At 40.0% G+C, this 27,329-nt stretch overlaps 1 protein-coding gene across 4 annotated transcripts in view; it reads left to right on the top strand.

The window, feature by feature from the left end:
* SIPA1L2 (signal induced proliferation associated 1 like 2) overlaps nucleotides 1–27,329 on the top strand; it is a 206,822-nt gene that overhangs the window by 81,868 nt on the left and 97,625 nt on the right. For all 4 annotated transcript variants that reach the window (XM_060242967.1, XM_060242960.1, XM_060242953.1 and 1 more), the window contains exon 3: nucleotides 5,085–5,218. In XM_060242967.1, the coding sequence (XP_060098950.1) occupies nucleotides 5,085–5,218 (134 nt within the window). The remainder of the gene's footprint in view (nucleotides 1–5,084; nucleotides 5,219–27,329) is intronic.

Raw genomic sequence — 27,329 nt, 5'->3', positions numbered from 1 at the left:
CACCCCAGAGTCGGAAACGACTGGTGCTTGCACAGGGGACCTTTCCTTTCCTTTCCAGACCTGATGAATTATTTTGGTCACTTACACAGTGTGAAGAGCAGCCTTTTAATGTGGGAAAAGCAGGAGCTTTTTGGAATAGCACAGCACTTCCTTATCACTAATGTTGCCACCTGCTGGAATTCCACATATGCCATGCCTGAGCATTTGGTAGAGCAAAGGAAGTCTGCAAATATGACCTTGGAGGTCAACATTGGGTGGTGGATGGTGGTGCTGAACAAACATCAGTAGCTTACTCTTATTTGAATTATGTTTGTCCTTAAGCCCTTGAATGACTTCACCAAGGCTGTTTCATATCATCCAAGAGTCAAGTCATTCCTTTGGTGAATGTGCTGCAGAGGAAGATTGAATCTGTTGCTAACCCAGGAATGGGTGATGCACCAATTGTTCCAGAGGTGGCCATCTTGGTGCAAGTTTGCAAAGGAGGCACCAAGAGCAGCCTCTCACCCAGAAAAGATTGTACAAGCTGATGAATATGCATAACCTATACATCAAGAATAACATTGCCCATCAAAACAATGCTCTCATAATCTGGAGAGACAACCCAGTATGTTATGGACTTGCAGGTCAATGGGGTCATGACAAAAAAAGCAGAAATTGTACAGAACCCTTCCCATCCTGGCCCTTCTTTTCCCTTTACCACTGCAGGGCATCATCTTGTGCATCACACTTGTGGTCTGTGGTCATCAGGGAGACAGTTGGCAGCAGTGGAAACATTAGATGCATGAGGGAAGATTGGGGAAGGCAGGGTTGAGGGACTACTTTGCCAAGCCCAGAATACATTGGATACTGATCTACAGAGGTATTTATTCAGGAAAGAGAACGTGGGGCTCAGTCATTCCTCTGCTGCCTTCTCACCAGCATGCAAGAGTGAGTGGGGTCCCCCCCCCGATGAGTGACATTGTCAGCTTGCACTGTTGATGTTTGCTCCCCTGGAAGACTGAGTAACTGGCCTTCCTGAAGGTCAATATGTTGCTCTTCAACTTCCCAACCCTGTACTTTGAGAGTGAATGAACTAAGTAATCTTTTATTCTGCCAGCCTCCTTGTTAGAGTCAGGGTGGGGAAGAAACCCTTAACCCTTTTCTCTGTTTGGCCATAATCTGCTTTATAAGGCACAGTTTGTTTAGTTTGCGCAGTTTGTAACTTGAACTCAGGTGTCTGTACAGTGTTTACAGTCATCATGTGCCTATGCTGTGACTCTCTTGCTGCTATCCAGTTTGTTCCTTCTCTTTGAAGTTCTCTAGTTTGCTTGATGGTCACTTTGGTAGGTTCAGTTGCCAAACAGTTCTTACAGTTTGAATATTTTGTTGTTGATGAGTACTTCTTGTGTAAGAACTGCAGCTGACATGTTTGGTGGTTCAGATCAGGATTGCTTGGTGAGTTGCTCAGAAAGTTCCCAGTGGAAACTCAGCATGTGTAACATTTGTGTGCATGTGTGCTTGATGTGGCATTTATGAGAAAATGAGGAAAACTCAGCTGTAATTTACATAGAAAGTGGCTGTGTCTTCATTAGGACAGAGTGCAGTACTGTTGTTACAAGTCATAATGGCAATTACTCTGGCTGCTTTAGCTATTTGGATTAGATGCAAATCAAGGCCCTTAGTAAAATAAAGTACCAGCTGGACTATCATTCAAGGTAAATTGGTGGGATTACCTGGAGAGGTTTTTTAAATTAAAACCCCCCTAATTATATTTTAAAATAAGAACAGTGGAAGAGTGGTTGGCCAGACTAATCCCTGGGGGAGGGGAAGCCATCTTCCCCCATAGAGCAGGGTCACCAAGGGAATTTGGCAAGGGGTGGACAAACATCCAGTGTATATCAGAGTTTTTGTATGCATCTCTATGCACTTAATGTAAACTAAAATGGAATCTGATAGACCTTCACAATAATAACATTTCTGAGATTTCTTAAACTGATACACCTTTTCTTTCTTAAATTAAATTACGATACAGAATTGAAATAATGTTTGAGTTCATGCCTCTGCAAGTTAATTGCAGAGTTGTACTTTAGCAAACCATGCAGGTATGAGATGGCTTGGGTTTCATAGAGTCCTTTTGCTATCTGTGAGACAAAGTAATTAAGCTGCAATTTGAACACAGTTGACAGTGGAGCAAAAGTTACTTCATCAGACTAAGTGCAGGTTTACCTGTGCCACATCAGTGTCTTGGAATGTATGCCTGAGTGTCTGAATGAGAACAGTATCTTCTTGGTGTAACTTAGCTACTTTTTTAGGGCTGAATTATTCATTCCTAGCAACCAATAGGTTTTCTACCTAGTGCTCTCTTAAGAACATAAGAGAAGCCATGTTGGATCAGGCCAATGGCCCATCCAGTCCAACACTCTGTGTCACACAGTGGCCAATATATATATACACACACACACAGTGGCTAATAGCCACTGATGGACCTCTGCTGCATATTTTTATCTAACCCCCTCTTGAAGTTGGCTATGCTTGTAGCTGCTACCACCTCCTGTGGAAGTGAATTCCACATGTTAAGCACCCTTTGAGTGAAGAAGTACTTCCTTTTATCCGTTCTAACCCGACTGCTCAGCAATTTCATCGAATGCCCACGAGTTCTTGTATTGTGAGAAAGGGGGAAATGTACTTCTTTCTCTACCTTCTCCATCTCATGCATAATCTTGTAAACCTCTATCATGTCACCCTGCAGTCGAATTTCTCCAAGCTAAAGAGCCCCAAGTGTTTTAACCTTTCTTCATGGGGAAAGTGTTCCAAACCTTTTATCATTCTAGTTGCCCTTTTCTGCACTTTTTCCAATGCTATAATATCCTTTTTGAGGTGTGGTGACCAGAATTGCACACAGTATCCCGAATGAGACCGCACCATCGATTTATACAGGGGCATTATGATACTGGCTGATTTGTTTTCAATTCCCTTCCTAATAATTCCCAGCATGGCGTTGGCCTTTTTTATTGCAATCGCACACTGTCTTGACATTTTCAGTGAGCTTACTAAGGAGCCTTTGATGAAGAACTTTATCAAAAGCTTTCTGGAAGTCATGGTAAACAGTATCTATTGGGTCTCCTTTGTCCACATGTTTGTTCACCCCCTCAAAGAAATGTAACAGGTTAGTGAGGCAAGATCTTCCCTTACAGAACCCCTGCTGAGTCTTCCTCAATAACTTGTGTTCATCAATGTGCCTACTCATTTTGTCCTTGATAATGGTTTCAACCAACTTTCCTGGTATTGAAGTCAGACTGACTGGCCTGTAGTTTCCCGGATCTCCTCTGGAACCCTTTTTAAAGATGGGGGTGACATTTGCTACCTTCCAGTCCTCAGGAACAGAGGCAGATTTCAATGAAAGATTACATATTTTTGTCAAAAGACCCACAAGTTCAACTTTGAGTTCTTTCAGAACTCTTGGATGTATGCCATCCGGACCTGGTGACTTATTAGTTTTTAATTCATCTATCAGTTGTAGGACCTCCTCTCTTGTCACCTCAATCTGATTCAGGTCTTTCAACACCCCTTCCAATATAAGTGGTTCTGGAGCAGGCAAACACTTCTCATCTTCCACAGTGAAGATGGAGGCAAAAAATGCATTCAGCTTCTTAGCCATTTCCCTATCCTCCTTCAGTAATCCTTTTACCCCTTGGTCATCCAAGGGCCCCACTGCCTCCCTGGCTGGTTTCCTGCTTCTAATATATTTGAAGAAATTTTTATTGTTGGTCTTTATGTTTTTTGCAATATGCTCCTCATAGTCCCTTTTTGCCTGCCTGATCCCAGTCTTGCATTTGATTTGCCACAGCCTGTGTTCCCTTTTATTAATCTCACTTGGACTAGCTTTCCACCGCTTAAAGGAGTCCTTCTTACCTTTTACAGCTTCCATTACTTTGTTTGTTAACCATGCAGGCCTTCTCTTATACCTGTTCGTGCCTTTCCTAACTTGTGGTATATATTTTATCTGAGCTTCTAGGATTGTAGTTTTAAATAGCCTCCAAGCTTCCCCAAGGGAAGGTGATGTGGTGATGTGGAAGCTAGGTGACTGTGAGTAGCAGCTGCTCTATGAGCTCCAACCCCTAAAACGGTTGGGAAGCCAATTCTGTCCCCTTCCCATGTGATGAAGAGTCCCTGTTGCCCTTTCTCGAAATCAGGGAGGTCAGTGTTTATGTTGCATAGGTTACACGAGAAAAGTTTGCCCTCTGTTTTTAGAAATATCTCACTGACCCCTTGTAGTACCTTCTCAAACCTACAGTGTTCCCTAGATCATATTTTGACAGTCACTGGTGTATTGTCATATAGAAGGGCAGGGATGGCTAAGCCCCTCCCCCAATTCCCTGCTCCACAGGCTAGTGGGGAAAAATGGGAGGATGTGATTTGTGGTTGTGCTGACATGCAACATCATTTCTGATGTGAAACCAGAAGTGATGTCATTGCGTCAGCATGCTGTACGATTTAATCATAGAGTTTTGGCTGAATCCTAGTGTGCCTTGTCAGATTTATGCTGGAAGTGATACTGTGTGGTGTTGTGTTGTTGAAGAGCTTGCCCCTGCTCTCCAGATTTTCTCACTGGGATGCCATCTAAGGCTGGAAACTTTAGTAGCAGAGCTTGTTTTAGGAAAATGCATGTCATTGAGTTGCTATGATTAAATGTGTATTTGTTCTTTAATTAGAAAACATTTCCACTCTTTGCAATGACATTTGCCCTGCCCCCCCCCCCCCAGTGTACCAGTGATGTACCCTAAAATGATTCACAACTTAAAGGTTAAGTCACTATTATTTCAGTGTAAAATCCTTACGAATAGATATGTGATTTTTAGTCTTTTGCATTGTTGTAATGTGATATTTTCATCTAAGAAGCACCAATCTATGTTGAACAAATATTTGGACTTGACTCATTTGTGTTCTTAGGTGAGATATGCTGCCAGCTTATCAGGCATGATAAAAGAAGATGACAAATAGGAAGGACAGTTTCTGATTGCTACCTCTAAAATGTATCTGATGAATTGATGGGAATATATTAGTCTAATGCTTCATTGTTGAATTGTCCTCTTCATACACTACAGAGCATCAAAACTACTTTGGAACAGATGAAAATTTAGGACCAGTAGCAGTCAGCATCCGAAGGGAGAAGTTTGAAGATGCAAAGGAGAAAGAAGGTTCACAATTCAACTACCGTGTAGTATTCAGAACAAGCGAGGTAGGGTTTCTATACTGTTCCCAAATTGGGGTGGTGAAAGGACATAGTAAATTCACATAGTAAATTCCGTATATATATTTCCTTGCTTCCTATGGGCATTGAACATGCAGGAACTTGAATGGAGAAACATACAGTGTGCTGTTTAATTATGGGTGTGACTGGCAGCATTTCTTATGATTTGTGGTAACTGGAAAGAGTGTCAGTGCAATTATAAAAAGTGATGCTGACCTGACTATATCTTTTCTCCACATGTGCCCACATCTGAGGACAGGATGGCATTGATCATGTGTGTACATAAAGTACTATATAGACAGCCAAAGAACTCCTCCCATAGATTGAATTACATATCCCTTAAAATCCAAAATGGAATCTGAATGTGAAATGTTTAAACTTCTAAAGACTATAAATGAGAGTGCAGTGAGAAAAAGCTCTATGAGATGATTTCCTTTTCTTGCTTAGCAGGACAGGAAAAATAGGTAATTTAAAAAATTCTATTACTAAGTGTGACATGTGCCACCAATTAAAGCAGTAGGAGACCCAGATCTGTGTATGGATATCCAGGTTTTACGGCTTACTGCAGATTGGGCAAGTGAAAGTGAAATATTAATCCCCTGTTGCAGGAACTGGGAGTGCTTACTTCTGCTAATATGAACCTTTAAGCATGAAATCATTTGGGGAATGGGTGGTATAACTGATATTTTTTCAAGCACTCAATAACCTTGAACATTTCAGTATAAGATTTGGGACAAAAGTAAAACATGTGACTTGCCAATGTATTTTATTCTTCCCACCACACATTTTTTTGAAATTCCATGCAGCTATGCTCTAAAGTCCATGACCCATATCTGTCCTGGGTGATGGGTACCAGTGGCTAATTCTTGATCTAGTAGTGTGGGATTTTTGAGTGTCATTATGAACAGGGCTGGTGTGCCTGCTAGGTCCTGAATTGGGGTGCTGAATTCAGGGGGTGCTGAATTGGGCGCCGCCCCATGACTGGCTGAATTGGACGCCCCCCATGACTGGCAGGGTGGAGGTAGCCACCTGCCCAGCACAGTGCCGCCTGCCCAGCCCCACTGGAGTACACTGAGTACACGGCTGGTTGCTCTGCCTGCCCAGCCCCCGTTCAGCTCCCTTGCCAGCATGGCAGCAGCTGCCGGGGAGGAGGTGCCAGGAGCTGCCATATGGGAGGGGGGGTGGCAGCTGCACCATTGCTGTAGTGACGCTCCCAGTGCCCCACTCTGGCAAAGGTTTCCCCCTGCAGGTGGCACCTGCCCATACCTCCCTGGTGAAGAAAGGGGAAAAGAGCTGTGCGAAGCCATCAGTCCTAGGGTGGAGGCAGGGTGGCGGGCTTGGCTGCTCTGAGCAGGAGATGGCAGAGGTCACTGCTCAGAACAGAAGGCATTTGCTGCTGCCCTCCTCTGCGGTGGCCAGGGAGGAGCGACTCTTTGTGGGGCTCTCCCAGCTCCCCTTGTCCTCCTTCTCCCAGCAGGCTGCCCTGGGTGGGGGGGAGGGAGATGGCAGTGGTTGTGAGGACCCCCCAGGGCAGTGAGAACGCAAGGGGTGGGGGTGGCAGTGGGTCTTCTTCATGATGCTGCTGCTGCTCCGGTGGGAGGCCTGGCCAGGGGAGTCTGCTGAGCACCATCAGGCAGCCACATAAGGCTCCAAGACGGGTGAGGCAGCATGCATGTGCACCATGGGGGCAGGCCCTCCTGTGCACTCTTCTGTACCTCCATTGGTCTGCATGGTAGGCCCTGCCCCACACAGGTAGGTGGGTCGGGTGGCATGGCGGGGCAGGAAGTCAGGTAGGGGGTTGTTGGCAGAGGGGGAGGCTGGTGGAGGGGCCTTGCCTAGGGAGCCAAAAAGAGCTCTTAATTTCATGGTTATATTCCACTAAAAGAATAATGTAAACATGGTAAAAATTTACAAAATTATTCATAGTGTGGCAAAAAATTGTTAGGAAGATCTCTCCCTCTCTCTCTCTGTCTCTCTCTGTCTCTCTCTCTCTCATAACACTAGAACTCTGAATCACACAATTAAATTTATTTATTTACATTATTTATACTTCTCCTTTTTTTACTGAGACACAAAATGGATTAGACAGTGTAAATCAGTTCATTCAACAGGGTGGAACATCCAATAAGTAATGTAATAGGATTAGGATTAAGAAAATCTGAAATTAAGTAGAAACCTGAAAAAAATCATAAAACGAAAAGTATCTACATGACATATTAAACAATGGAAAAATTTCATAGTAGGATACAGGGCTTTTTTTGTAGCAGGAACTCCTTTGCATATTAGGCTGCATTCCCCCGATGTATCCAATCCTCCTGGAATTTGCCGGTAGGCCCTGTACTAAGAGCCTTGTAAACTCTTGGAGGATTGGCTACATCAGGGGTGTGTGGCCTAATATGCAAAATAGTTCCTGCTACAAAAAAAAGCCCTGGTAGGATAGTATGCACAGAAGCAGGTGGTAATACAGCCCACAGGACCCTTTCTTTTTATTCAGACATCTGCCTGACCATGCCATTATAATATAGCCCTATTACCTTTGTAAAAGTGTCCTCCTAATAACAAATCAGTAGTAAACTGAGGACAGGCCCCAAAACGTTATCTGTGGTGTTTTCCACAGGCAGACAATTCCCTGACACTTGCACATTGATGCTGTGGCTGTTGATTCTGTGCAGTGGCAATGGGGAACTTCCACATGTAGGCCTATCCACATATTTCTTTGTCCCAGCTCTCTGAGGCCTCCATTTCCTCTTTCATACAATAGGGCTTTTAAAGAATAGGATATTGCTAGATTGTATTGCAATCTATTGCTGTAATCTCCCAGTTCACAGTGTTTGTTTTAAAAAGTCTCTAGCTCTTTTGGTTGCAGAGTTAGAAGGAGAAAGGTGCAACTGATCCACAACAAAAAGGCCTAATACTTTAAAAAACAAAAAAAGAAATGAAACTTGGGGAACTAGTATGTTGTTGCAAGAGATTATTATACCACTACAGTGATCTAGCAATACCCAGTAGATGGCCAATAGCTTTGATATTCTTAAAGAGAATTAGACATTCATGGTAAGTCTGGCAATAGCCGTTAGCCACAATAGCTAGTGTTATATTGTTTTATTATATGAATTTGATTTTAACTCTGTGTTGATTGATTTTTGTTACCTGCTCTGAGCTCATTGAGGGAAGGATGGGTTATAAATTGAAAATTAATTGATTAATCTTCTTTTTCAGAAGCACTGTGATTCTAGTTTCCAGACAGGGCAACAGCAAGAGGGGTTACTAGCGTAACACCTTGCTTGTGGGCTTCCTCCAGGCAACTGCTTAGCTATTACGTGAATCAGGATGCTGGACTATATCAGCCTTTTATCTGATTCACTTGAGGCTCTTTTCCGTTCACTAAGCCTGAATCAATTGCTTTCCATGCTTCTTTATGCTTGTCTCTATAACTTATGTCCAAATGCCTTCTGAAGCCTATAATAAATAGCTATTCATTTAATTGTGCATATAATTTTCATATTGTCTGACACCTTGTAGAATGTCAATGGCTTGATAGTTGCACCTAATCATGTTTTGCCTAGCAGTAGTTTAAAAAGATTTTGTGGATGGGCTGATAAAGGGAGTTGGATGGTTCAAGCAGAATCATTATGTACTGGATCTCTTGTCTAACTACTTTTAGGTTGAGAAATTCATTTTCCTCACTTGTGAGCTACTAAGTAAGGAACAGAGCTGGAGGGAATAAGAGCACTTCCCAAAGCAGAGACAGCAAGCCAGCAGAAGATGCTTGGCAGAAGAGCATTATGGAAATATAAGGCAGTTTTAGCAGGGAACGTGGAGCAAAAATTTTGGGGAGAAACCCAAAAAGGAAAAGAGGGATCAGATAATTATTTTGCCCAGTTAACAAACATTAACACCTTTTACAGTGGATTTATTTACAGTGTTGTTGTCTTATATATACTTGGAAACTCCAACTGAAGAATGTTCTTTGTATAAAAATAGTAGGCTATTTTATTGCATCAAATAAATGGGGTCTTTTTTATACATGCAGTTTTTTATTGTAAGTATTGCATACATTGTGATTGTGCTACATAATAGCTTGGTACAATAATGGGGGGAAGAGGGGAGAAAGAAGAATCCCTGCTTACCATAATGCAAATGAATTGAAAGGATGTCTTATCCTATTTCATTCCAATAATTAACAAAAGTTATCCAGCATTCACAAAACTTATTTATGCACTGTTATTTATTTCTTTGCATCCTTTGGTAATATCTTAATTTCAGATATGATTTCAGATATGATTAAGCCAGTCTCTTTTACAAGGGCGTTCTGTTTCTTCACAGTATGCCGCAATAACCATTTTCACATCTGTAAGCAGTGTTCTCCTTCTTGGACACACACCTTAAAAAGGTAAGGCGGTTTGTATGTGTCAGTGAAGCTGAGAGCAATGCCATAAGGAGTTTAGACTTTGGGTGTGTTCACACTGCACTAAATAATGTGTTTTGCAACTGGATTTTTGCTATTCTTACTTGTAGTTTCTGACAAAGATAGAAATTTTTCAAAGTTTACCCACATCTGTACTGAAGAAGAGGAAAGATTTTAACTTTGTCAGGAAATTTTTTTGAAAGGGAAGAATAGGATACTGTTGGAGAATCCCATTTGCCTTGGAAGTCTCCTTATCTACAGGCAAAAGAGCAATTTTGATGACTGAACATGCCAAGCTTCTAGCAAAAGAACTGATGGGGAAGAATCAGAAGAATCAAGAAAAGGAAAAGGAGACTTAAATAAAGAAGACAAGCTTAATGAAGCTGCAGCTTTTTGATAGAAATTGATACTTTGAAGGCTCTATCAGTTAATAACAGTGGCCTAAACTCTTTCTCTAAGTGATCTAAGACATTTAATTTGTTAAAGAAACAAAATTTATAATGTGTACGCAAGAGACTCATATCAAAAAGGTATATAACAAAATTATAAGTAACAAAAAATTTGGCAAAGCTTATGCAGCCTTATCTGCTGAGGAAAAAAAGGTGTGATTTATATAGCTGATCAATGTTTGACTGTAATAGAAGACCCTGAGGGAAGATGTGTTGTTAAAAATAAGATCTCTGGAAGATAAAATCTTTACACTGGCTTCAATCTATGCCCCAAACAACACAAAATAAAAATTTTATGAAATTTTTTCCCCAAACACATCTGGATTTTCAAGAGGGAGACATTTTAATTCTCGGTGAGAAGAATGGAGTACTAGATCCAAAAAAAGGATAAATCTAAAGTGTCCAAAGGAGAAAGACTACCTAAGAACATCTTCACCTATATGCAAATACTGAACTCAGAAGATTTATGGAGAACCTTCAATCCTCACTCAAAAGACTACACTTTTTTTCAGATAGACACCAGACACACTCAAGAATTGACATGTGAGGGGCTTCTAAGACTTTACTCACAAATTTAAAATCCATTAAAATCAGCTGAAAACAATTGCTGATCATAACCCATTACTGGTTTCATGGTATAGAGAAACCATTATTGGTTTCATGGTATAGAGTTCTAACAATTCACTGTTTTTATTCTAAAAACTTGTCACCAAGATATAGAATAATTTTTTTTTAAATTAAACACCACAGAGGATCTTTCTATGGCTTTACTTGGGAAGCAAGTAAAGCATATACGAGAGGAAAATGAATTGTCCTTGCTTCAAATAAAAAAAAGGAAAGATTGGAACAAAAGAAGGAAATAACTGACAGAATTCTGAAGGCCAGCATAAAAATCATTAAACAGTCCTAGCAGAAATTAAACAAGAATTCAGTTGGATTTGCTTCAAACTAAAGAGATGCAGAAAAAACAGAACTTTTTAAAACAAAAATACTTTGAACAAGCAAACAAACCAGGAAGATTACTACCTACGTAAAGAAACTGAAAGGAAACTAATTGGTGTACGAAAAATATAGTATTAGCTACACAGAGAAAGAAATTCAAGAACAATTTGACACCCCCCCCCAACTTTATAAAAAAAAGCTTTGACAGTGAATGGAATGGATAAATATATTAAACTTGTAATGAAGACAGAGAAATTTTGAACCAAAGTGTAAGTTCAAGAGATCTTACAAGCCATTAAGAAATTTAAAAAATAAAAGACACCAGGACCAGATGGACTAACTGCCATTTATTATAAAACTTTTGACGAGAAGATAATTCTGCTCCTACAAAAAGTTATGAATGATATAAGCAGGAGAAAAAAAAAACTGCTCCCACCATCCTGGCAAGAAGCTCATATAACACTAACATATAAAGATAATCATAACCCAGTGTTGTCACAATCATAGACCCATCTCACTGTTAAATGTGGACTATAAAATCTTTGCTTCAATCATGGCTGATAGACTAAGGAAATATATATTTAAAGTAATTTATCCTGATTAAACTGGTTTTGTACCAAAAACATACATGACAAATAACATCCATTTCATCATTGATGCATTAGAATTTGTTAAACATAAAAATAAAGGCAAAAAAGCAGCCTTTCTATTCTTAGACACTGAAAAAGCCTTCAATAACATATATTGGACTTTTCTACAAAAAACACTGCAATATTTTAAGTGCGATTCCAGATTTTTGATTGGATATGGAATAATAAACAACATGATAAATTTTCAATCAATGTGGTCTTGACAAATGGATCTAAAATTGAAAAAGGAACCTGTCAAAGATGTCCACTTTCTCCACTTCTTTATAAGCTTACAGTGGAAATTTTTGCTTCGAAGATAAGGTCTTAATATTGAAGGACTAAAGAGCTATGCTGACATTGTGGTTCTTATGATTTCAAACCCACAACTAGCTCTCTCACATGTAAGGGTTCTGTGAGATCTGATTCCCCTGGTGGCCTGTTAAATGGCCTAATGGAATACTGGCATGTCCATCTTTCCGAGGCCATCGACGTGTTCACCCTCACAATCACTCAGCTCCTTGGTATTCCGTGGAGCTGAGACAAATGAAGCAAGAGCAAAGACTGCTAGAGAGAATGTGGTGAAGAGTTCATGACAAGGCTATAAGAGCATCTTATAGGTCCTTTGTTCAGACCTATGAGATGGCTATGAAGGTCACGACGAAGGAGTTCTATGCAGCCTCCATTGCTTATGCAAAATCATGCCTGGCCCAATTATTTAGATTAATTTGGTCTCTGACTTCTTTGCCTCAAGGCACCCAAATGCTAGAGAATTAGCTATTGGCTGAGAGGCTTTTGAGAATCATTTTGCAGAGTCCGCTTGTGGAGTAGGCGGCATATAAATCCAAAGTAAATAAAATAAATAAAATCTTGTCGTTCCACTGTGACCTCACAGCCACATTTGATTCAATACATGAATTGAAGGATCCTTGTCTGTCTTTGGGTCCAGTTTTGGACAACTTCAGCCCGCTCTCTCAGGAGGTCAACAAGACCCTGGCGGCTGTGAAACCAATCGCCTGCCCCCTTGATCCTTGTCAATTGTGGCTGATTAAAGCCAGTGGCGATGAATTCGGGATCCCCCTGCAGGAGATAATTAATGTATCCCTGTTATCAGGGACATTCCCGGGGGCTTTGAAGGAGGCAATGGTTTTTTCTCTCTTTGGACCCTATGGTCCTTACTCATTACTGCTCAGTATTGAATTTACCATTCCTGGGCAAGGTAGTGGAGAAGGCAGTGGCAACGCAGCTCCAGGTTTTCTTGGAGGAAACTGACATCCTGGACCCCTTCCAATCTGGCTTTTGTCGAGCCCATGGGATGGAGACAGTGCTGGTCGCCTTAGTGGATGATCTCCAGAGGCATCTGAATCATGGTGGATCGACACTGCTGATACTTTTAGATCTCTCAGCAGCATTCAATATGGTTGACCATTCAATATGGTTGACCATGAGGTGTTGGCCCACTGCCACGCTAACATAGCAATTCGGGGATTAGCCTAACAGTGACTAACCTCCTTTCTCCATTGTCAGGGACAGAGTGTGGCTCTTGGGGGGGATTGTCCCAGTGACACCCACGGAATGTGGAGTGCCACAAGGGGCAATCCTTTCCCTGATGTTATTTAATATGGTCCAGAGATATGTACTGGGTTGTTACCAATATGCTGATGACGCCCAGCTCTATCTGCTTATGGATGGCCACCCGCACTCTGTGGCTGGTTGGTTGCTTTAGAGTCGGCTGAAGCTAAATCCATCAAGGACGGAAATCCTTTGTCTGGATCTGGGGAGGGCAGGGAGTGGGATCAGGCTCCTGCCCTTCCATGGTACTCAATTAGTGCTGTTGACAGAGGTGAAGAGCTTGGGGGTATTCCTGGATGTCTATCTATGGAGGCCCAGGTTGCTGCCACTGCAAGGGCTGTCTTTTTCCATCTGAAGCGGGGCCAGCAGTTGGTCCCCTACCTTACCCCCTATGATCTAGCCACAGTGATTCATGCAACGATCCCCTCCAGATTAGACTATTGTAACTCTCTCTATGTAGGGCTACCCTTGATTCTGCTCTGGAAACTCCAGCAGGCGCAGAACTTAGCAACCCGGTTTTTGGCATCAAGGCCTATATGGGTGCAGATGCATCTGGTGCTGCGTGAATTGCACTGGCTACCCCTTGAGCACCAGATCTGTTTCAAGGTGTTGGTCCTCACCTTTAAGGCCCTTTATGGCCAGGGGCCTGCATATCTCTGGGACTGCTTCTCCCATATGAGCCCTCCCGGGCTCTGAGTTTGGCTACACATCTTCTTGTGATCCCTGATCCTAAGAATGCCTAACTGGCTTCAATGAGAACCAGGGCCTTTTCAGTCCGGGCGCCTTCTTGGTGGAATGAGCTCCCGTCGGAGATTTGGGCCCTGCGAGACTTACCTAGGTTTTGCAGGGCCTGCAAATAGCTAGGTCTACAACATGTCTTGGTCATGTCACTATAAATCTATAATTAACTTAGCAGCCATTAGTGCATCAGCCATTTCACAGTTTTTCTTTAATAGAGGCAACCAGTTTGTTGCAGCAGCTTTAAAAATCTGTAAGACCAAAGTAATCCCGCAATTACTGTATGGTATTCCAACATGGATTAGTGTCTTTGAATCTGATATGGAAAGAGTTCAGTCCAAATTTGTTAGAATAATCATGAGTTTACCATGCTGTGTCCCATATGCCACTCTTTGTCTAGAAACAAGAGCATGGCTTATATCTATCAAATATGTGTGCACTATTCTGCTGACTGTGGGAGCTATTTATACCAAATGCTTTCTGAATCCCCCTTGTCCAAATGGATTGCCTACATAGAGAAGAAAATATCTACCTTAGATTTGTCAATGGATTCTCTCTACATGCTCCCTCTTACAAACACATATTATCAAATTAAACATGGAATTTTAGATATAGAAAGTCATTGCTTCCCCTAGCACCTTATCATCTTGGTGCTCAAGCTGTGTTGACAGCTACCAGCCTACATGCTGTTGCATGGTTTGTTGCTAAAGTCTGAACTACTGTTTACTGTTCGTTGCCTCTGATCTGAAAATGCCTGTCTTATGATATTGTTTTACTTCTTGGTATGTGGTTTTAATTTTAATGTTATTTTTATTGTTGTAAGTCACCCTGAGCCCGCTCACTGGATAGGATGGGGTATAATTTTTTTTAAAAATTAAATTAATGGAACAAGTTGCCAAGTATGGACTCTTTTCAGGTTACAAAATCAACAGGAAGAAAACCAAGATTATTTTAACATTTTCATCTGAACAAGAAGAGATTAAGAAAAGCTCAGGATGTGATGTAACAAGCAATCCAGTCGGATATTTAAGAATATATCTAATGGGACAAAATGATACATTTTTAAAAGACAATTATATGACAACACACAATACAAAAATATCTCAAAAGATGGTCAAAATTACAACTATCCTGACTTGGAAAAATTTCTGCAATAAAAATTAATGACTAAATAAAAATTACCAAAATTTAGCTCTCCGTTACAGATGATTCCAGTTTCAGTCTCTGAAAAGATTTTGAGTGAATGGCAAAAACAAATAAGTTTATATGGAAAGATAAGAAGCCAAGAATAAGATTTAAAGTATTGCAAGATGAGAAGGAGGTGGTCTGGCAGTACCTAATATCAAATTATACTACCAAGCTGCTGGGTTAGTAGGGATATTGGATTGAATCAAAAATCTCAACAAAACAGTGATTAAACTAGAATCTTCAAGTCTTGATGATGGACCACATAGTTATCTCTGGATCAAAAAACTTTATTCAAGATAAAAGACATATGATTAGAGATAGTTTATTTAAAATTTGGGAAATGCTGTGAAAGAGAATCATCCTCACAATCCCACTAATAATGTCACCAATAGCTGCTTATTACGGTAATCACACAAGGAGAAACAATGACTTTATAACTTATGGATGGCGATACGATAAACTCACAAAGTATGATCAAGATGTGGCAAGAGATCAAAGGAGAAAAGGAAATAAAATGGTGGACATACTTTTACATTTCTAGACTTAAAAATGATATCTGTACCAAGAGTGGTGTTACTAAAGAACTGACTGACTTTGAAAGGATGGTTTCACAATCTAAAGACCATTTATTAGGATGAATTTATAAGTTACTGCTTTAAGATGACTCTGAAAAAGAATAGGTTAAACCCTGCAAATGGATGTGAAGTTTCAGTAAGGAAATATTATTTCAAAGCTGAGAAAACCTATGGAATAAGGACATTAAATTCACTGCTAGTCAAGCTTTAAGAGAAAACTGGCGTAAGATGTTCTATAAATGTCACGTTACCATGTTACCTGCACCAAGATGAAAATATATACATTAAGTGATCCAAAATATTTTAAAAACCAAATTCCTGATGAAACCAGAGACTATGCTATTGGCAATCCTGCCAGACAATAAGAAGAACTTCACAAGACTTCCTTAGATATATGTTGACAGCTACTAAGTAACATTTGCAATGAAATGGAAGACCGAAGACTGTCCCACAATAGAGATCTGGAAAGGAAAGCTAGCTGAATATGCAATAATGGCAAAATGAATTCTACAAATAGAAGACAACAGAAAGAATTTCAGCGGAAATGGCAAGCCTGTTACTCATATTATGAGAAAAGTATCTTGATTCGTGAAACAATTTGTATATTATACTAGAGGCAATGAAGATATTGATTACAGTTATAACTCTTTTTATTATTCAATATTCAATAAGCATTTAAATATTCTGTAAGAATAAGATTTAGAAATTGTCAAATGATTAAGACTTTTAGGATGTTTTAAACCAGGGTTGTCAAATGTCTGACCAGCGGGACAGAACCGGCCCAACAAGGGCTTTAATCAGGCCTGTGGGGCTCTTTTCTCCCCCTCTCCCTCTCCTGTCCTCACCCTTTGAAGCTCCGAGGCTGACAGAGTTCCCTGGTCTTTCTGCCTTGTGTTTGTTGGCTGCAGCAGGAAGCAAGGCTGCAAGGAAAACATGGAATAGATTTTCCATTAAGGTCTCTGTGCCCACATAGATATAGCCCAGAGATCTTAATGAAAAATCCATTCCAAGTTTTCCATGTAACTTTGTCTGTGCTGCTGTCTGCTGTGCTGCAATATGTTTCAATAGAATGGAGATCAGTTTCAATTTCAGTGTTTCTATAGTCAGTTGAAGCTCATGCTTCCTGGAGTTGTGTCCTTGCAAATAAAGGGCTGATGCTTTGAGCCGACTTCTCTGCTGGCTCTGACTTACTGAGTACTCTAACCTGGGAACCCACAGCCAAAGAGGAATATTATCCTGGAGAGCCATTCGCAATCTGAGTAGACCCTGGTATGAGGGGAGAAGCTTGCAGTGCCATTTCATTGTTTTCCCAGGCTCAGATCATTTTATATTTTTAGTTTCTGCTGTGATCCTTGTGCTTTTTCTTGATGTTTTATTCTAAAAATTAACTATAATTAAAAATTAGATTTATAATGAATACCATACCTTGTCCTTTTCCCCAATGGGGACCTAAAGCTGCATCGTTCCCCTGTCCTCCATTTAATCCACATAACAGCCTTGTGAGGTAGGTCTGGCTGGCAGCTTTCCATGGGGGGTTGAGGATCTGAGTATTAGAGACACATGACAGGTTGCTTAAAAACTCACTCATTACATGTTATCTGTCATTAAGATAATCTGGTTCAGGGTGTTCCAGTTCCCTTAATTTTGGCATTATAACTTCCATCATCATTCTGGGGTTAGTTGCCAGTTTTCAACCAAGTAGCATTATTTTTCTGAGTTATGCTGCTCCAGAGACCCTTAGTTGCAGTTGCAAATAGCCCAGCGTGGTGGTAGTTTGTATCACCTGGGCCAGGGTTTTCCATGCCTTTCAGTTTGTGCCATGGAACTCCCATGATTATCCTGAAGCTGATGGCCAATTTTGAGTCTCCCAGCTTTACTGATGAGTTATGCCTGTCAGTGTGGTATAGTGGTTTAAGTGTCAGACTAGGATCTGGGAGACTCATGTTTGAATGCCTGCTTTCCCATGGAAGCTTGCTGGGTGACCTTGGGCCAGTCACACACACTCAGCCTAACCTAGTTTACAGAGTTGTTGTGAGGATAAAATGGAGGAGAGGAGGAGGAGGATGTCAGCTGCTTAGTGTCCCCATTGGGAAGAAAGTGGGATATAAACAAATAAACAAACATGGACATACAGGCCGGTTCTTTTATTATTATCTTCATGGGAACAGCAAACCAAGTGGTTAATTTGTTATTATATTTGATTTGGATCAGGGTCGTATGCGGGATGGGGCAGCTGGAATCATTGTCCAGTGGCCCATGGTGGCTCTCTGCAGCCCTAATCATGAAAAGTTATGGTTGGTTTTAAAAGAAATGGGTGTGCCACAACATCTGATTGTTTTGATGTGCAACCTTTACTCTGGACAAGAGGCTGCTGTTAGGACAGAATATGGAGAAACAGAATGGTTTCCAAATGGCAAAGGTGGCAGACAAAGATGTATTTTAGCTTTCTTTCTGTTCAGTGTACATGCAATACATGTTATAAAGATAGCGAGGGCTTTAATTTTTTTGTAGAAAAAGTCCAGCAGAAACTCATTTGCACATTAGGCCACAGCCCCTGATGTCAACATTGTTTTGCAGTAGGAACTCATTTGCATATTGGGCCACACCCCCTGACTTCAAGCCAGCCCGAATTGCATTCCTGTGCATTCCTGATCAAAAAAAGCCCCGAGGATAGCTGGATTAGATTTAAATGATGGTGCAGTGGTGTCTGTCAGGTTATAGCTGAACTATGGCAACCCCATGGGGTTTTTAAGACAGATGTTCAGAGGTAGTTGGCTGTTGTCTCTCTCTGCATTGTGTCCCTGGACTTCCTTGATGGTCTCTCATCCAAATGCTAACTAGGGCTGACACTGCTTAGCTTTCAAGATCTGATGAGATAGGACTAGAGGTCCATGGTTTAACACATTAACAGTTTGAGATATGCAGATAACACCATATTACTGGCCAAAAATAATGAAGATTTGCAATGACTACTGATGAAGGCTAAAGCAGAAAGGGCCAAAGCATGATTATAGGTGAATATCATGAAGATAAAAGTAATGACTACCTGAGAATTACACAAATTGTTTAAGATTTTCTATTCCTTGGCTCGATTATTAATGGAAAGGAAAGTTGCAACCAAGAACATAATAACATAAGAGAAGCCATGTTGGATCAGGCCAGTGGCCCATCCAGTCACACAGTGGCCAAAAAACCCCAGGTGCCATCAGGAGGTCCATCAGTGGGGCCAGGACACTAGAAGCCCTCCCACTGTTGCTCCCCCCAAGCACCAAGAATACAGAGCATCAATGCCCCAGACAGAGAGTTCCAACAATACACTGTGGCTAATAGCCAATCTCCTCTTGAAGCTGTCTATGTTTGCAGCTGCCACCACCTTCTGTGGCAGTGAATTCCATGTGTTAATCACCCTTTGGGTGAAGAAGTACTTCCTTTTATCCATTCTAACCTGACTGCTCAGCAATTTCATCAAATGCCCATGAGTTCTCATATTGTGAGAAAGGGAGGAAAGTACTTCTTTCTCTGCCTTCTCTATCCCATGCATAATCTTGTAAATCTCTATCATGTCACCCCTCAGTCAATGTTTCTCCAAGCTAAAGAGACCCAAGCGTTTTAACCTTTCTTCATAAGGAAAGTGTTCCAACCCTTTAATCTTTCTAGTTGCCCTTTTCTGGACTTTTCCCCAATGCTATAATATCTTTTTTGAGGTATGGTGACTAGAATTGTACACAGTGCTCCAAATGAGGCTGCAGCATTGATTTATACAGAGGCATTATGATACTGGCTGAAATCAGAAAAAGATTGAGACTGGAAAAGGCAGCCATGAAAGAACTAGAAAAGATCCTTAAGTGTAAGGGTGTGTTGCTAGTGACCAAGATCACAATGTTCCATACCAAAGCAGGGATGTCAGATTTATGGCCTGTGGGCCATAACTGATGATTGTACTTTGGTCACATTATGAGAAGAAAGGACTCACAGGAAAAGACATTAATGCTAGGAAAAGTTGAAGGCAGTAGGAGATGAATGGATTCAATAAAGAAAACCATGGCTCTCAGTTTGCAAGGCCTGAGCAGGGCTGTTGATAGGTCATTTTCAAGGTCATTAATTCATAAGGTCACCATAATATTGGAAGCGACTTGAATGCACTTAACACACACGCACCCAAGGAGGGTGACTTTGCAGGACCTGAGCAAGACTGTTAATGATAGGACTTTTAGAAGTCATTAATTCATAGGATTGCTGTAAGTTGGAAGCAAATAGATTTGGCAAATGGTTTGAAGTGGCATTGAAATGCCCTAAAAACACCAAAAACCCTAGGTTATTGATCTTTAAGAGAAGATAATAACGATCTTGCCAGAGAAAAGGGTCTAGTTGGAAAACTCTAGTCCTAAACAAAGGGATACAGCTGAGTACATTCTCAAGACTGTGACATTCAAAAGGAAATCGAGAACAAGTAATAACAAGAAAAAGCATTGTAACATCTGTAAAGCCTTCAGTAAAAGTCTAAAAATGTCTCTTGTTTATTCAGCAACATAAGAGGCAGTTCTGTGATTATATGTATCTTTCTTTCTACCAATTCCAAATCCCAAACACTAGGTACATATCCAATTCTTTCCCTGCCAAGTTTGTTCAAATAAATCAAAATAATGTTTAAATCTGTAAGTGTGCCTAACATGCCATTTCTGAAGGGAACTACCTGAAAACTGAGAACACAGCAGGGTGATTGTTTTATAGAGGGGAGACTTATAAGTCACCTTGTCATAAGTGGCTAAAGCTTATAGTGTTCTGTAGGGTGTGTGCAAAGAAAAAAAATGTTATACTTTCATATCCAGGGTTCAGGGAGGATCCCCCCCCCCAAAAAAAAAAATTGGTTATGTTTGTGTAGGACTTTGCTACAATTGCACTGCAGGACATTTAAATCTCTCCCTCTCTCTCTTTTTTTTGTTATGGTATTTCGGGATCATTGTTTTTAATGGGGAATCTATTGGAGAATCTGGGGCAGCTGTTTATAAAGATAACTACATCAGGATGCACAGAACACAGTCCTCCCTCTAAAGCCTCCCCCCCTTTCAAGTTTTCCAAGAGGTTTGATTTTATAGACCTCTAAGGTAACTTTGCCTTGGTACAGGCACAGTTCTCTCAGCTAATTCCTATTGAGAGGGGAATGGTGTCAACCATCAGCATTAAATGTCTGCCTGCATTTCATTTCCCTGCTCTTACCATGACTGGCTGACTTTTTAAATAAAGCCTTTCTGCAGAAAATGCTGTGTTTGCTGTCCTTCCTTGTGGTGGTCTGTTTTTTTCACAATGTGAGGAAAGGAAAACTTTTGGGAGGTCTGGAATAGTTGTTTTGCAACCAGCCACACCAAAATTGCACTAACTGTCCACCAAAGCATGCCCCAGTTTCAAGTAAATTGGACCATGGGACCAGTTCTACAGGCCTCTGAAGAAAGCAACTTCAGCAGTCATGCTTGCAAATAAAAAGAAGTGAAGGAAAACAGCAACTCTTTGCAATGTATTTGCAAAAGTGATTGGCTGAGAACTCTTTCTTGCTCCTCCCTTGCAAAAATATGATAGAAAGGGGAAAATACCATTCCCTGGAAATCAGTGGAACCAAAGGAAAAAGCACATGCTGCATTGCAAGCAATGATAGGTCATCAGGAGAGGATGCCCTTCACAGACAGGTTTGTAACTGCACAACAGGAAAGATTAGCATTCTAGAACATTGTTTATTTGAATGTGCCCTGTTTATTTCTATCAGATAGCACTGGATCTCCGCTTTTATACATGATATGTCTTGGTCATGTCACCATAAATCTATAATTAACTTAGCAGCCATTACTGCATCAGCCATTTCGCAGTTTTTCTTTAATAGAGGCAACCAGTTTGTTGCAGCAGCTTTAAAAATCTGTAAAACCAAAGTAATCCCGCAATTACTGTATGGTATTCCAACATGGATTAGTGTCTTTGAATCTGATATGGAAAGAGTTCAGTCCAAATTTGTTAGAATAATCATGAGTTTACCATGCTGTGTCCCATATGCCACTCTTTGTCTAGAAACAAGAGCATGGCTTATATCTATCAAATATGTGTGCACTATTCTGCTGACTGTGGGAGCTATTTATACCAAATGCTTTCTGAATCCTCCTTGTCCAAATGGATTGCCTACATAGAGAAGAAAATATCTACCTTAGATTTGTCAATGGATTCTCTCTACATGCTCCCTCTTACAAACACATATTATCAAATTAAACATGGAATTTTAGATATAGAAAGTCATTGCTTCCCCCAGCACCTTATCATCATGGTGATCAGATAGCACTGGATCTCCGCTTTTATACATGATATGGTGATGTTATCTTCTTCACAAAGGATTGCTAAATATTTGGCTGGAATGGAAGTTAAAACCACTCTTCCAGTAGTAAAGTTTTTATCAATTGTTATTCAAAATAAAAATAGAGGATTGATACTTAGTTGATTTTAATGTATCAGCCCTAAGCTGTTCAAAGCCACTGGGCTATAAGTACGGATGAGAAAACAGGATTAAAGACACATTTCTCCAGACAGTTTTTTTTATGTTGTCATCCACTTTATATGGGTCTTACTTAAGGTCAGGTGTCATTTTGTAGGAAAAAAGGTGCAGGAGCTCAGTAGCATAACTCATTTGCATATGCTACACCCCCTGATATCAGTTATGAGTTATTCTAATAAGAATAAAAGAAAGTTATATGATAAAGAAAAAGAAAATAGATGGGGAAGGAGCAGGAAAAGAAAGGAATGAAGGAAGGAATAGAGGAAGGGGGAGGGCGGAGGGGAAACAGAAACAAAGAAAAATGGGGAGGGGGGAGAGAGAAAGAAGATGGGGAAAGAGAGAAAGAAGATGGGGATGGAGGAAGAGAGGGAGGGAAGGAAGGAAGGGGAAAGAGAGAAAGAAGATGGAGAAGGAGGAAGAGAAAAGGAAGGGAGGGAGAGAGGGGAAAGGGAGGGAGGAAGAAGACAGCAGATTTATACCTCACCCTTCTCTCTGAATCAGAGTATCAGAGCGGCTTACGATTTCCTTTATCTTCTTCCCCCACAACAGACACCCTATGAGATAGGTGGGGCTGAGAAGGCTCTCCCAGAAGCTGCCCTTTCAAGGACAACTCTTGCCAGAACTATGGCTGACCCAAGGCCATTCCAGCAACTGCAAGTGGAGGAGTGGGGAATCAAACCCGGTTCTCCCAGATAAGAGTCTGCACATTTAACTACTACACCAAACTGGGAGGAAGGAAGGAGAAAGGAGAGAAAGAAAATAGGAACAAAGGAAGAGCGAAGGGAGGGAGTGGAAGAGGGAAGGAAGGAAGGAAGGAAGGAAGGAAGGAAGGAAGGAAGGAAGGAAGGAAGGAAGGAAGGAAGGAAGGAAGGAAGGAAGGAAGGAATTGTAAATCATTACTTAGATTATCTATCTAACCATATTGGATTACCTTTCCACATTTTAATGTACGTCATAGTAGATAAAAAAAGAGAAAGTAAGAGTTCACACAAGTATGATTTGAGTATCTAACCACGTATATAGCTCCTCCCAGTACTTCTTTGCTTCTTCCTTAGATTTACCAGCCAATAACTGGAATAGATAGTCTGTCACTGCCGTTTCCAAGATTTTCCCCATCAAGTCTATTCTCTTGGGAATTTCCTGAAGTTTCCATTTCTGTGCCAAAAGGATTCTAGCTGTTGTATTGATATGCGCTATTAAATGTCTAATCTCTTTTCTAAAATTACTGGGAAATATGTTCAATAAAAATAGTTCTGGCTTGAATGGAATCTGTGTCTTCAAAATTTTCTGTAGAAGCTCGTGGACCATCTTCCAATATTTTCCTACTACATCACAGGTCCACCACATATGGTAAAACGTCCCCACATGCTTCAAACATTTCCAACATTTATTAGAAATATTAGAATACATTTTAGACAATTTCTGGGGAGTCACATACCACCTATAAAACATTTTATACAGATTCTCTTTCAAAGCCACTGATTTAGTTAGTTTAATATTAGATTTCTGTAGTGTCTCCCATTCATCTAACATAATTACGTCCCACATTCTTGGCCCATTGAACCATGGAATCCTTTACGATCTCGCCTTGTGTTTTTGTCTGCAATAGGTATGAATACAGTTTTGAGATCAATTTCTCTTGAGGACCCAATTTTTTTTAATGGGTATTGTTCCATATTAACACCCATTGTCTTGCTTTGACATATCTAGATTCTATTTGTAATCTCGTCCACCAGCTGATTCTAACATCAGTATCCTCTAGCTCTTCCTTTGTTTTCAGAAGATTATCCTTCTTCAGCAATTCCTCATACCTATAAATCTGGTTTGGTTGGAGAAGATTTGGTGGAGTGAATGCCTCCTCTGGAGATACTGATTTTGGAATTTTCTGATATATTCTTGGTTTTATCCAAGTTCAGGTATGGTACAAACATTTCTGGAACCAATGATTCTTAAAATAAGAATGTCCTTCTAGTTTCTGGTACCAGAGAAATGCATGCCACCTCAATGTGAGGTCATGTCATTCTAGTAATAACTGTCTCCTGTCATTCAACAAGGTCCAGTCTCTCACCCATGTCAACACTGGTTCAATAATATAATTGCCAGTCTGGAAGACCTAGACAAGCTTTTAATTTGGAATCTTGTAGTGTTTTCAATTTAATTCTTGGTTTTTTCTTTCTCCAAATGAATGCAGATGCTAATTTATTCAGTTCTTGAAAGAATGCATTGGTTAACAGCACCGGTATCGTTTGGAATAAAAATAGTAGTCTTGGTAGGATATTCATTTTTATCGTGGTTATTCTTCCCGTTAATGATATATTTAAATCTTGCCATTTTGTCCAAGTCTTTTTTGATTTCTTTAAAAAGTTTGTTGTACTTGTCTGTCTTTAGATTGTTGCATTTGTTTGAGATATATATGCCCAAATATTTCACTTTTTTCTTGTAAGAGAAACCCGATTTTTGCTGCAAAAGATTAATTCTGTTGTCATGTTTTTGGTCAAAAATTTCGTCTTAGCATAGTTTATCTTTAAGCCAGCCCAGTGGCCAAATTGATTAATTTTGCTTGTCAGAAAATCAATTGAATCTAGTGGTTGCTCTAGTATAAAAACCAGGTCATCTGCAAATGCCCTCAATTTATAGTGTTCACCCTTGATAGAGACACCTTTAATATTCAGCTCTTCTCTTATTTGATTATTTAATATTTCCAAACATAAGATAGAAAGAAGTGGTGAAAGTGGGCATCCTTGCCTTGTACCTTTCTGTATAAGAACTGATTTTGATAATTCACCATTCACCCTCACCATAGCTGTTTGAGAGGAATATATTGACTGTATTGTCCTTAAAAAGTTCTCACCACAGTCTATGCCCTTCAATTGTTGTATCATAAATTGCCACCGGACATTGTCAAATGCCTTCTCTGCATCCAAACATATTAATGCCAGTTGTTTCTCTGGGTAGTTCTCATAGTATTCTGTTATGTTACATATTGTTCTCACATTGTCTTTGAGATGTCTTCTAGATAAAGATCCTGCCTGATCTTGATGTATGATGGCTGACAAAACTTTTTAAAAACGTTGTGCCGATATTGAGGAAAAGATTTTGTAATCCACATTCGAGAGAGAGATTGGTCTGAAATTTTTTATATCTTTTAAGTCAGTACCCTCTTTTGGGATCAAGGATATTATTGCTTCTTGACAGGAGTTTGGAATTACCGCTTCTTTCTGGATCATTTCCATTAAGTGTTTAAATGGAATCAATAAGCACTCTTCAAAGGTTTTATAGTATTCAGCAGGGAGGCCTTCTGGTTCTGGGGATTTAGCATTCTTTTGGTTCACTACTGCCTCACCCAATTCCCTCATCGTTATTGGTTCATTCAAAATTTTCCGTTGATCTTCTGTAAATTTGTTCCAGTTATTCTTTATGAGATATTCTTCTAAATCTTCATCTTTAATTTGCTTGGTTTCATATAACTTTTTATACAATTGTTCCACAATTTGGACTATCTCATGCCTTTGAAACTTTTCTTTGTTGTTTTCATCTCTCAACACTGTTATTATTCTTTTAGAACTTTCCTTTCTCAGTTTATATGCCTGCCGTCTTCCCGGTTTGTTGGCAGATTCAAAGTAATTTTGCCTAGCAAATCTTAACTTTTTCTCTTCTTCTTCTACCAACAATAGATTAAGTTGATGTTGTATTTTTTAATCCTTCAAGAAACTCTTGCTTAGTAGATTGCGCCTTTAAATTCTTCTCAGCTTTTTCTACTTGAGTCATTAGTTTTTGAAAATGTTCAGCTTTCTCTTTTCTTTTCTAGGCATTATATCTAATTGCAAGCCCTCTGAAATGTCCCAAACCACTTGAAACTTCACATCTTAGGTTATATTCTGTTTAAAAAAAAGTTCCATCTCTGTTTTAGTCTTTTAAGATTTGTGTATTCAACCTCCAGGACCTTTTCCCTCAGGGTCCCCTAAAATCTCCAATTACACAACATTCTGAATATTCTAAGTTGGCCAACTTAAGATGCAAGTCTTTGAAAAAATTTTCTTGATTTTTTGCTGCATATATATTTGCCAATAGGATTTTTGTTGTTTTCTATAGTGATTTCCACTAATTAAATTCTCCCGTCTTCTGAGGCAAATCTTAATTGTGGATTAAATTTATCTTTCACATATATTGCCAAGCCTCTCTTCTTGTTCTATTTGTCGCTACAAATAGATTGCCAGATTTTTTTTCCCAGAATGTGTTGCTTTTAACAATATGTGAGTTTCTCGCAAGCAAATTAGGTCCACCTCCGGTTTAGTTAAATATATGAAAGTCTCCTTCCATTTTATGGGGGAATAAAGTCCATTTACATTAATAAAAACTAATGATGCCATTATGGATTATTCTTATCACTATCCTTTTTATCTTTTTTGGTCTGAGATCTCATTGAGTATTTCTTTGCTCCGCTTGAATCTTCTTCCTCCGAGGTTCCTTCTTCTTCCTTCTTTTTCTTCCCTTCTTTCTTCTGGTTTTTCTCCAAAAAGTTTTCAGCTTTAAAATTGGAATTGATCCTATATCTATTGTTTTCATACGTAAAAAGCAAGCCTTCTGGCATTAGCCAAGTATATGGTATCTTTCTTCCTTTTAAAAAAGTTTGTCAAGGTTTGGTATTCTCTTTTCTGTCTCACTGGCCACGGAACCTCTCTCAAAATGTTCACCGTGTTCCCTCCAATCACCACGGTCTTATCTCTTGCATGCCTCAAAATATTATCTCTGCTCCTCATCTTTGTAAGCTTAAAATGGATTTTGCTGGGCAACTTATTTCTCCTTGTGAAACTTGATGGAACCCGCTTGACTTGGTCAATTTCCTCTTCTACCTTTTCTGGTGGTATTTGTAAAATTTCTGCAAGGGATTGGCTTAACATTTTCTGCAAGTCTTCAGACTTTTCCTTTGGCACATTTTGACTCCTCAGCATGTAGGCTGCTCTGTCAATTTCTAATTGAAGATATCTGGTATCATATACTTTCTGGTCCTTTTCTAGCTGTTGGATCCTTTGGGTATTGTCTATCAGTTGTCCATCTAAAGCCTTTATGAC

This window comes from Heteronotia binoei, chromosome 1 (assembly GCF_032191835.1).
Source record: "Heteronotia binoei isolate CCM8104 ecotype False Entrance Well chromosome 1, APGP_CSIRO_Hbin_v1, whole genome shotgun sequence".
Lineage (NCBI taxonomy): Eukaryota > Metazoa > Chordata > Lepidosauria > Squamata > Gekkonidae > Heteronotia > Heteronotia binoei.
Note: the sequence above shows the minus strand (reverse complement) of the source record. Positions and strands in the feature narration are given on the sequence as shown.